The sequence below is a fragment of the Vitis riparia genome, chromosome 17 (genome assembly GCF_004353265.1).
Source record: "Vitis riparia cultivar Riparia Gloire de Montpellier isolate 1030 chromosome 17, EGFV_Vit.rip_1.0, whole genome shotgun sequence".
Lineage (NCBI taxonomy): Eukaryota > Viridiplantae > Streptophyta > Magnoliopsida > Vitales > Vitaceae > Vitis > Vitis riparia.
The window spans coordinates 10,028,966-10,040,729 of NC_048447.1; the positions used below are offsets into that span (position 1 = coordinate 10,028,966).

An 11,764-nucleotide genomic window follows, 5' to 3' on the forward strand; every position below is an offset into this window, starting at 1 on the left:
TTTAATAATAAATGTACACTTATAAAATTCATATTTTTATCGATGCATATGATATTATTATCAAATATGATAAATCATATTATACATATATCAAATTATTTAATAAAACAACTTAAAAATATCAATATACTTCTAATTACATTTTTATGAAGTTTTTCTTGTATTTTTATAAATTTTAATCAATTTTAGGTTTATCAATATTTTTTTCCAAAATATCCACCAATATATCTTCGATATATCCGTAAAATCGAAGTACCGATATATCCGTGATTACCGATATTTTCATCCTTGCATATCACATGTAAAAAAAATATAAAAAAAATGATAAATAATATATCTCACTACTTATCATATCTCATAATGAGATCACTTATCATATCACATTACCAACCAAGTATGAGATAAAATATAATATCTCATTTTTTATCATATCTCATACTATATTCGATTAATCAAACATGACCTAAAAGAAATGGTTGTCAAAATATTATATTAAATTAGGTTATTATAAGAAAATGAACAAAAAATGTAAAAAAAACCTACTATATTATTGTAAGAAAAGGTTCCAAGAATGTAATAGAAGATATGAAAAATATGAGAAATTGTACAAATAATATATATATATATATATATATATATATATATATAAAAAGTAGTACAAAAGTGAAAAATGATACTAATAATGTAAAATAATAATAATAATACAAATAATATGAAGAATGTAAGAAATTAGTGCTACAAATTATTTGAAAAAGGATGTGATGTAAGACACTTTTTCAGATTCTTCGTACCACCTTTTAACATTCATTATTCCCTTTTTCACAAGACCCATATATACATTCTCTCACATGCTTTTTACCATCTCGGAATTTTTTATACCCTTTTACAATTTTCATGTCATTTCTTATATTCTTTGTATGTGATATGATAAATGATATTAGTTATCTTTTATCATACGTAATTATTGACATTAGATACTTTCAAACCCAAACTACCCCTCCCCACAAAAAATAAAAAAATAAAAATTGTAGTAAGTGAAATAAAAATTCAATTCCTGAAGTATGAAAACAAAAGTGACAGACTTGAAGTTAGACACCAATACCTGTTTTCAAAAATTGTGAAAAAGCTGGAACTTTTTCTGCAGACAACAATAGGCTAAAAATTGGGCAGTCCTATAATTTATCTGTATCTATATCATATATGAGCAAAGTGTTAAGACTTTTTTTTTCCTGAAATATTCTGTTCATCGCACTTATGTACGCATACATCCTATTATTATTTTATTGAATTAATTTGGATTATTTTTTTATTTTTAAGAAACACATTATTTAAATAATGTTTTTTTTTTAAATTATCATAATTTATTTAAAATAACTTCAACATAAAAGTTTTTATATTATTAATGAAATTTTTGGATGAAAAAGATAGATGATTTTTTTTTTTTTTTTTTTTTTTTTTTTTTTTTGCATTTCTAAAACTGCAAACATATAAAACAACCTAAAAACTCTGATTCAAATAATATTTCTCTTTTGAAAAATCATAATTTAATTAAAAATAATAATATTTCATATCATGTATTTACATATTTGTTTTTGCAAACTTTATTTTTTTAATTTGAATTTGTCATCTCATTGATATCCACCAACCCACTTATGTCCTTACATCGTGTAATTGACTTTTCTTTTCTATTTGTTATTTTAATCCACTTATTTTGATTAATTTATTCAGTAAAAAAAATAGATTTAGATAATGTTTCTCTATTTTTTATATGATAATAATGTGAGTTTTCATATTAATTTATTCAATAAATAAATAATTTAGATAATTTTTTATGTCAATAAAAGTAAAAGTTAAATTATATTCACAAAATTTATTAATAAAAAATGGGAAATATATTGTAAAAAAAAATAAAACAAATAGAGTTAAAATTTAATTTTCACTATAACGAATACAAAACAACTTCTAATTCTTATTAATTTAATCAATAAATAAAAAACCCTTTAATAAAAATTGATGTCTTTTTAATTTAAGTCCTTTTTTAAGTTGACATTATCTAAATATTTAAATATTTTCAATTCATACCATAAGAATCTTTTCGTTGTATTATATAAAAAGTATGAATTTACTTTATATCTTTGAAAAATCATTTTAAAAAAATTTAGAATTTAAGATAATAAAATTTTTTTGTATCTCATTTTTTTTTAAAATAGTTTTTAAAATCATTAATTTTAATGTAAATCTTTAAAAAATTTCTTGCACCTTATATAAAAGTTACGGTGCCAAAAAATTCAATTATCAAACAAAATATAGTAAGGAAATAGTTTGCATACAATGTGTAATGTAAGCTTCAAGTATAAATAACCTTAAAAGAAACAATTTCAAGGGTAAAACATTAACGTAATCATATATAATGAAGTCTTAGAATACAATCATGCTAACAAAACTCTATGGTTTGGATGTCGGATGTACTCTGTTACAAAGATGGACATGTCACGCAAATCTAAAAGCAAATTACATGCATAAAAATGATGAGTCAAAATCAAGAATGAAAGAACAAATAACCGTCAAAATCAAGAATGAAAGAACAAATAACCGTCCAAGAGGTACTGCCTATATCCCGATATTTGCTGCATAGAGATGCTATGATCCGTGTCGAACATCATATTCTCAGGCAACCCCATCTGCGGCATGGAATTTGTGGGATGGGTGTTAAACATCATCGTATTCTTGGATACCGACATGTCTTGCATGGGAGGAACAGTCCCCATCTTCTGATATGAAGTTGAAGGATCAGTGTTATTCTTGAACATCCCATGAACTGGATCACAATGAATTGGGTCCTGAAATTGAGTATTGTGGTGCAGGAGCTCACTGCTGGATGCCTTTCCAATTCCAAATTCTGGATATCCGCTATTCTCCATATTCATCATCATCGGGTTCAAATCAGATTCAACCACTCCACTACTTGTATCGGGAAAATCCAAATCATATAAGAACATTTCAATGCCTTGAAAGGCTTGCTCAGCTGTAGGCAAACCCGGGATATGAGAGGAGTTCACAGGAGTCTTACTCATCAAGCCCGCTTCTCCCTTCTTCAAATCAATCAGACTCATCACATGTTCAAGTTTCCTGTCCAATTGATCATTTATTTCCATCAGATTTTCATAGGAAAGCCCATTCAGTTCCAATCCAGTCTCAGAAGTCTGCCCTTTGGTTTCGCCATTTTTTTCCTGCAGCTTTTGCAGCTCAACTTCGGCCTTCCTCTTTCTGCTTTCAAGAATGTCAGATAAATCCACCGTCCTCTTTCCATGGTCTTCCTTCATGTACTTGTTCACTATACGTTGAACTTCATAGTGATTTTCAGGCCAAACATCCGGCTGAGAAGAATAGGTGCCATTGCCATTCTGATCACAATACATGATCATACATGCTTCAACATCACATAGAGTTGACAACTCCTGGAGCTTTTTCTTCAAGCCCTTTTGCCTATTTCGGAAAGTTCTGCACCGAAGTTTCTCATTAGCGATCAACTCCATTTTTAACTTGCCACGACCCATTCTTCTTCTGAAGAAGAACAAGAAGAAGAAGAAGAAGAAGAAGGATTGATCAAAATGCAGTCACTGGGTATGTGGAGCAACAGAAGAAAAAGGGGAGAGATCGATCAAGAACAGCGCTTCCTCTAATGTCGTCAATGGGTCACCGGAGCTATTTATAGAAAACCTAAGCTACGGAAACCAGATTTAGAAACCAAATATAAAATACCCATAAAAATAAATAAAAAATAAAAATAAAAATAAAAAGTGAATGATCAGTTACTAATTATGATTACGGATATAAGATTCGAATATTTTTTTGACGTTGCTAAAAACGTTGGGAAAAGTATAGCATTGGAGTGATTGAGATCAAAACGGACGCAGCTTTCATCTTCTCCGGCACCGCTCAGATGGGAAGGATCTTGCTATTCCCAAAAGGCTTCCTCTTCTATTATTCATCTGTGCCTGCTATGAGACGTGCCTGTGGCTTTGGTGAAGGATAAACGGAGAAAGTCCCAACCTCATGGGATTTCTACAAACGGCGTCGTTGGGAGCCTCTTTGAAACGCGTCGTTTCGGTTTCACCGTTTGGCCCGTAGGTCGATTGATCAAGTTTTGTGCGTGGCTTGATCCTAAGCGGAACGGACCATGGAAACCCTAGACGCAACTTCTTCTTGTTCTTCTTCTGCTTCAAATCTCCAAAGCCCTAGCTCCAAAATCTCCACAACCACCACGTTCTGTCATCCGCCTATGGAGACGAGCCGCGCAGCGAAACCTCCGAAACCAGTGGTCGAAATTAGCTTCCTACAGACAACAATGGACTTCTACTGCCTCAAAGGGAAGGTCACATGCCACAGATCTTGTCAATTCCTATCTCTCTCAAAGGCAATTACAAACGTTTTGCTTCAACTTATGGTTCTTTGAATTTTATGGTCCGTTTGGTTACTGAGGAAACGCGGGAAAAGACGAGAGATGCAGTTGAGAAATGCAATCTCAAAATGTTTGATTCTTTGCCTATTTTTGTGATTTTCATTTCAATTGTCTCAAACCGAAGCAATATGCCAAGGAAGTTTGAAAATATCATAGTTTAATTTTCCTGAAATTTCTCAGCAGCCAAACAGAGGATAAAGGTTTGAGAGTCTTAATGCGCTCATTGGGATTACTTTTTGGCTCAGATATATGCCTGCCATGGAGTTGGGTGTTCTGAGTGATATGCCCAATATTAGAAAGAAAGCTTGCATGAAATTATTAAAGCAGCAGGTACTTCTACATTATGTTTTTGGCTTTGTGTGTATTATTCTTAATTTCCTGTTCTAAATGTTTTTATAGCTTATGTGTTATATCTACTACCATTTCTTTTTGTTTGCGTAGATTATACGCTAATGATAATCAAGCATTTTTAAGATTCATCTTAAAGTCTTGTCTTGTTAGCAGTCTTTGGATTCTAACTAGGTGCCAAATTGAACTTAGGATAAATTTGGATGCAGAAAGTTTTGCCTCTATTTATAACTTTTGCCAAAACATGGAAATGGGAATTTTTTTCTGAAATTTTGGCCTGTTGATAGGTATTATCATTAATTTGATTTTTTTTTGCGTTAATGGGTCTTGGATTTAGTTTTTTGTATATTGTCACTTTTTTTTTAATATTCTGCAGGAAATATGCATTTCCATTTTAAAGGTTGATGAGATAAGCTCTGAACTTCTCACATTGTTGCTGTGGTTCACTGCTTGGCTAAATGATTTCCTGTTTTGTCTTTTCAATGAGAAATGAATAAGAATAGATTATTTTAGGATCCCGAGTCTGTCATGCAAACAAGTTTTGCTTACTATCTACTTTTATTTTGATGGATCTGCATCTTATAAAGTATTTCATCGTTTCAGGGTCTTCATGGGAGCAAACTTTTGTCAGCATACAAGGATATGGTATGCATACTGAACATGTGTTATTAGGTCCATTATAGGTGTGAAAGATGTTACCTTGCAGAATTAGAGCAGTCTTTATGTGGGTAAATAGTAAATTAGATTAGACCTAACTGAAAATAAACTCTTTAAGGACAAAGAGGCAACAAGAAATCTGGAACTGCTTCCATCCAAGCTTAAATTTCTCTCAAATTTTTAGGATATCTTGCTAATTCATGGGTAATAGAACTTCCATTATTCAAAGACAAGAAGGAAAACAAGCACCCAAAGGAAAATGCATTTAGGGATATCAGCTATACTGGGACCACCAGGAGCTAAACCCTCCTGCATGGATTGAGTCATTGGACAACAAAGGTCTCCTTCCAGAATTACTCAATGAAATTAGAAAATAAATACGAAACTGCTAACTTTAAATGCTTAAATTTCTATACTTTCAATATTCAAAAAAAGAAACCCAAATGAAAATGGAAAAAAAAAAGGAATAAAATAAAGGAACAAACTCCACTATACACAGAGTATGTATTCTAGTACCCTGTTTATGCTTACTCATTCTTCATCCACTGCTTTTTCTTTCACTCCCCCAAATGGAATTTGGCTTCACTGCATTTGAAACTGTTTTATTTATGGGAAAAATAGATGTGAAGATTACAAGATGTTTAGATGATTTTGCTCACCCTTTAAGCTCAACAGCTAAAATGGAGCTGTGCTCTTGAAAATTCATACAACTCTCACTTAACAGGGAAATTGTACAATATACTAATATGGGAACTTATGCCATATGAGGTTAATTACTAGTGAAAGCTCATATGAGGTACCATGTAATTTACTAGGTCTATTAACTTCACGCAATATCAGAAAATAAATGTATGTTCACATTCAAAAATTTTAAGTTTTATATTTAATCAAAAGTAGGTTGATCATTTGTATTTTTAGCACATGTCTCTAACATTATATCTTAGCAAGTATTCTTTTATTAAGAAGTGTAAGTGAATTACCCAAATGTTATTGTACTTTGAAAAAACATACACCTCATTGTTAAGCTAATATGTCATTAATATGCATACTCTTATTTGCCTATCAAAAAAAAAAAAAAAACATTGTTAAGCTAATATTTCATGTCAAATAAAGTGGTGATTTTATTGAGTTCGAAGCAGTTTTGAATAGTTACAGTAAACTTTGAGAAGTTTGGGAGAGTTTAAATGAGCTTTTGAGTATCTTTAAAATTAAATTAGCGAGAGGGAGGGAGGGAGGGAGCAGCTTTCGGGAGTTATAATTTAAAACTACATGAAGGGAGGGAGGGAGGGTGTAAAAAATTAGAAGTTACATTTAGACTTCATTTCTATTGCCTTGAGAATGGAAAATTGTGTTTTTTCTATGAAAACAGGTTGGAACTTCAAACCATGATGTGTTGGCATGTCAGTCTTCCCAAACTCGTGTAGTATGATACTTAACCATGCCTATTATCCTCGAGTTTTTATTTGGCTGTCTTTTTTTCAATTCTCCAACACATTTAATCATGACATTTGTGATCTTTGAACAATCTCTCAGAGAAATTAGCGGAGGAACTTGTTCAGATGTTCATACTTGAACTAAATTTGAAGGTGAATTTTGGTTTTGTTTTGCTACTCCAGATTTCTATTTTATTTGGACATGTAATAGATCACCTTTGCTTGTAACTCTATTCTTATTGGTATTGTTTGCTCTAAGCAGCGGTTGCTTGTAGTGGAGTTACTCTCCATCAGTTGTGAAGAAGCCTCACAAGACGATCGATATTGTTGGTCAGATGAGCTGTATCCTGGGGAATTTGATGATTTGGGTATATGCAGCTTGCATTCAAAAGAAATTGGCGAGCTTATTCCCCCAAAAATAATAGGTTTTGAATCTCATTCGCCTGTTATACGTTCTAATCAGCAGCCAGATCATGAGATCTTACAGGTATAAAACATTCCACCATTGTATAATGCATATAATTAATTGTTTGAAAGTATGATTGACTTTAGTATGCATTTGCTTTTGAGTTAGATGTGTATATACATAGATTTTATACATGCATATTTATTACATTTGTAAGCTTGTATTCTGAACAAGGAACTACCTAGAGTGGGATGAATAGGCAGTCTTCAAAATTTTATGCCCAACCGAAATATCTTAAATCAATAACTTTTAGGTCTATCTCAAATTGATTAATGTGTTTCAATTATGCCATTTAGATTAGCCCTATGAGAATTGATACATGTCCTGATAATCTTGTTCTCTGATAATTTTGCTCCAAAGATTACTTGTCCAAGACTACTTTACTACCACTATACTAACATGTTTGAGTTGAAGACACAAAATTTGAAGCTAAGGTAAGAATGTGGTTTTGGATTTGATTAAGCAATGACAAATTAAATTTAATGTAAAAAGAAGTCTAAAAAATTTAGGGAAGTTTAAAATATCGTTTCCTTATTGATTTCCACTTTCCAATTTTATTAAACATTCTATTATGTTCTAACTAGGTTTTTGTGCCTATAAAAAGAAGACTACTTTTCATAATCCTGTACTAAATTACATCACCTAATACTACCATGGATGATGCCTTGCATAGCATTTAGTTTCTCCGAGATAGTAATTCTATTTGTCGTCATAAGGAAGCCATTTCCTACTTACAATTGACAGTGGTGAGCAATCAAGTTGTCCACATACACATGGGTACATTCAGAAGGAAGGATCCACCGTTATGGATCTCAAGAACTCCACATACACAGTACCTAGGAATAAATGACTAGCTTTCTTGATGGAAACTTTAGTACGGAAAGCACCCAAAAGAATTAGAGATGAAATAAATTTGCACAAGTGAAATGATATGGTTTTGTTGATAACTGGATTTGGATACTCCTTTGTATTCAAATGCTTTTCTAGTATTGTCACCATAACCAAAGACAAAAGAAGTGGTTTCTATCTCTGTTGCTGACTGTTGAATTATTGGAGTTTTGCAGGTTTACCTTACAACTTGGCTTGCAGAGGTGAACATTGATACACATAGGTAAAAATGAATTACAAGATTTGGAGCTCATTAGATACTTTCAAACCCAAACTACCCCTCCCCACAAAAAATAAATAATAATAAAATAAAAATTCAATTCCTGAAGTATGAAAACATAAGTGACAGACATGAAGTTAGATACTAATATCTGTTTTCAAAAATTGTGAAAAAGCTGGAACTTTTTAATGCTCATGTATCCTTAATGTTGAGCATTTTGATTGGTTGAGCATGAATGGTTACTCAGGTTCTGATCCCTGTTTTCCTTGTTTTCCTTTTTTTCATTTATAGGGTTGATGAAATATTTGCTGTAATTGGGGAGGAAATGCACGTTGGCCTTTCATGAACCTGCTTATATGGCAAAAAGGAGAGAAGTGCTACTCCAATGAATCCATCAAAGATTCTGCAGACCACAATAGACTAAAAATTGGGTAGTCCTATAATTTATCTGTATCTATATCATATATGAGCAAAGTGTTGAAAACTTTTTTTTTTCCTGACATATCCTGTTCATCACTCTTATGTACGCATACATCCTATTATTATTTTATTGAATTAATTTGGATTATTTTTTTATTTTTTTAATTTTAAGAAACACATTATTTAAATAATTTAAAAAAAAATTATCATAATTTATTTAAAATAACTTTAACATAAAAGTTTTTATATTATTAATGAAATTTTTGGATGAAAAAGATAGATGATGTTTTTTTTTTTTTTTGCATTTCTAAAACTGCAAACATATAAAACAACCTAAAAACTCTTATTCAAATAATATTTCTCTTTTGAAAAATTATAATTTAATTAAAAATAAAAATAAAAATAAAAAGTGAATGGTAAGTTACTAGTAATGATTAGGAATTTAAGATTCGAATATTTTTTTCACGTTGCTAAAAACGTTGGGAAAAATATAGCATTGGAGTGATTGAGATCAAACGGACGCAGCTTTCATCTTCTCTAGCACCGCTCAGATGGGAAGGATCTTGCTATTCCCAAAAGGCTTCCTCTTCTATGATTCATTTGTGTCTGCCATGAGACGTGTCTGTGGCTTTGGTGAAGGATAAACAAAGAAAGTACCAACCTCATGGGATTTCTACAAACGGTGTCGTTGGGAGCCTCTTTGAAACGCGTCGTTTCGGTTTCACCGTTTGGCGCCCGTAGGTCGATTGATCAAGTTCTGTGCATGGCTTGATCCTAGGCGGAACGGACCATGGAAACTCTAGACGCAACTTCTTCTTGTTCTTCGTGTGTCTACTTTTGGATAGTTTGAGTTTGAAAGTATCTAATGAGCTTCATGTGACATCCCAAAACCCGAAGGCCAATGGCACCACAGTCACTTCACAAATAAAATTCTAGAGCCCCGTCTATTCCCATAATTGATCACATTTGATGACTGCCCTTCAATACAAATCCTCCATGACTTTGCTGCGTGTCGTTCTTAATTGAATCCAAAATTCTCATAAGGTGAGTTCAAAGCCCTAAATTATGCAAATTTGGACATCTATAAAATACCCATAAAAATAAATAAAAATAAAAATAAAAATAAAAAGTGAATGGTCAGTTACTAGTAATGATTAAGAATTTAAGATTCGAATATTTCTTTGACGTTGCTAAAAATATTTGCTAAAAACGTTGGGAAAAATATAGCATTGGAGTGATTGAGATCAAAACGGACGCAGCTTTCATCTTCTCTAGCACCGCTCAGATGGGAAGGATCTTGCTATTCCCAAAAGGCTTCCTCTTCTATGATTCATCTGTGCCTGCCATGAGACGTGCATGTGGCTTTGGTGAAGAATAAACGGAGAAAGTACCAACCTCATGGGATTTCTACAAACGGTGTCGTTGGGAGCCTCTTTGAAACGCGTCATTTCCGTTTCACCGTTTGGCGCCCGTAGGTCGATTGATCAAGTTCTGTGCATGGCTTGATCCTAGGCGGAACGGACCAGGGAAACCCTAGACGCAACTTCTTTTTGTTCTTCGTGTGTCTACTTTTGGATAGTTTGAGTTTGAAAGTATCTAATGAGCTTCATGTGACATCCCAAAACCCGGAGGCCAATGGCACCACGGTCACTTCACAAATAAAATTCTAGAGCCCCGTCCATTCCCATAATTGATCACATTTGATGACTGCCCTTCAATACAAATCCTCCATGGCTTTGCTGCGTGTTGTTCTTAACTGAATCCAAAATTCTCATAAGGTGAGTTCAAAGCCCTAGATTATGCAAATTGGACCTTTATAAAATACCCATAAAAATAAATAAAAAATAAAAATAAAAATAAAAAGTGAATGGTGAGTTACAAGTAATGATTAGGAATTTAAGATTCGAATATTTTTTTGACGTTGCTAAAAACGTTGGGAAAAGTATAGCATTGGAGTGATGGAGATCAAAACGGACGCAGCTTTCATCTTCTCTAGCACCGCTCAGATGGGAAGGATCTTGTTATTCCCAAAAGGCTTCCTCTTCTATGACTCATTTGTGTCTGCCACGAGACGTGTCTGTGGCTTTGGTGAAGGATAAACGAAGAAACTACCAACCTGATGGGATTTCTACAAACGGTGTCGTTGGGATACTCTTTGAAACGCGTCATTTCGGTTTCACCGTTTGACGCCCGTAGGTCGATTGATCAAGTTTTGTGCATGGCTTGATCCTAGGCGGAACGGACCATGGAAACCCTAGACGCAACTTCTTCTTGTTCTTCGTGTGTCTACTTGTGGATAGTTTGAGTTTGAAAGTATCTAATGAGCTTCATGTGACATCCCAAAACCCGAAGGCCAATGGCACCACAGTCACTTCACAAATAAAATTCTAGAGCCCCGTCTATTCCCATAACTGATCACATTTGATGACTGCCCTTCAATACAAATCCTCCATGGCTTTGCTGCGTGTTGTTCTTAACTGAATCCAAAATTCTCATAAGGTGAGTTCAAAGCCCTAAATTATGCAAATTTGGACATCTATAAAATACCCATAAAAATAAATAAAAAATATAAATATAAATAAAAAGTGAATGGTGAGTTACTAGTAATGATTAAGAATTTAAGATTCGAATATTTTTTTGACTTCGCTTAAAAAGTTTGCTAAGAACGTTGGGAAAAATATAGCATTGGAGTGATTCAGATCAAAACGGACGCAACTTTCATCTTCTCTAGCACCCTCAGATGGGAAGGATCTTGCTATTCCCAAAAGGCTTCCTCTTCTATGATTCATCTGTGTATGCCATGAGACGTGCATGTGGCTTTGGTGAAGGATAAACGGAGAAAGTCCCAACTTCATGGGATTTCTACAAAT

General features: G+C 32.9%; 2 protein-coding genes across 3 annotated transcripts; one reads left to right on the forward strand and one right to left on the reverse strand.

Moving 5' to 3' along the window:
- Positions 1-2,429: 2,429 nt before the first annotated feature.
- Positions 2,430-3,536, reverse strand: LOC117904075 (agamous-like MADS-box protein AGL80). Its single transcript, XM_034816597.1, has 2 exons — positions 2,594-3,536; positions 2,430-2,500 (listed from the first exon to the last, which is right to left on the reverse strand). The coding sequence occupies exons 1-2, from the start codon at positions 3,534-3,536 to the stop codon at positions 2,430-2,432; spliced, it is 1,014 nt and encodes a 337-aa protein (XP_034672488.1).
- Positions 3,537-4,183: 647 nt separating this feature from the next.
- On the forward strand, positions 4,184-9,050 carry LOC117904340. 2 transcript variants are annotated; one of them, XM_034816904.1, is made up of 8 exons: positions 4,184-4,532; positions 4,646-4,792; positions 5,414-5,455; positions 6,837-6,890; positions 7,001-7,053; positions 7,163-7,387; positions 8,431-8,477; positions 8,766-9,050. In XM_034816904.1, exons 4-8 carry the CDS (start codon positions 6,866-6,868, stop codon positions 8,818-8,820), a joined length of 405 nt encoding a protein of 134 aa, XP_034672795.1. In that variant the 5' UTR covers positions 4,184-4,532; positions 4,646-4,792; positions 5,414-5,455; positions 6,837-6,865; the 3' UTR covers positions 8,821-9,050. The 2 variants fall into 2 exon arrangements, with proteins under 2 accessions (XP_034672795.1, XP_034672794.1); XM_034816903.1 differs by lacking the exons at positions 4,184-4,532; positions 4,646-4,792; positions 6,837-6,890 and having other exon boundaries at positions 5,207-5,455.
- The last annotated feature ends 2,714 nt before the right edge of the window (positions 9,051-11,764 follow it).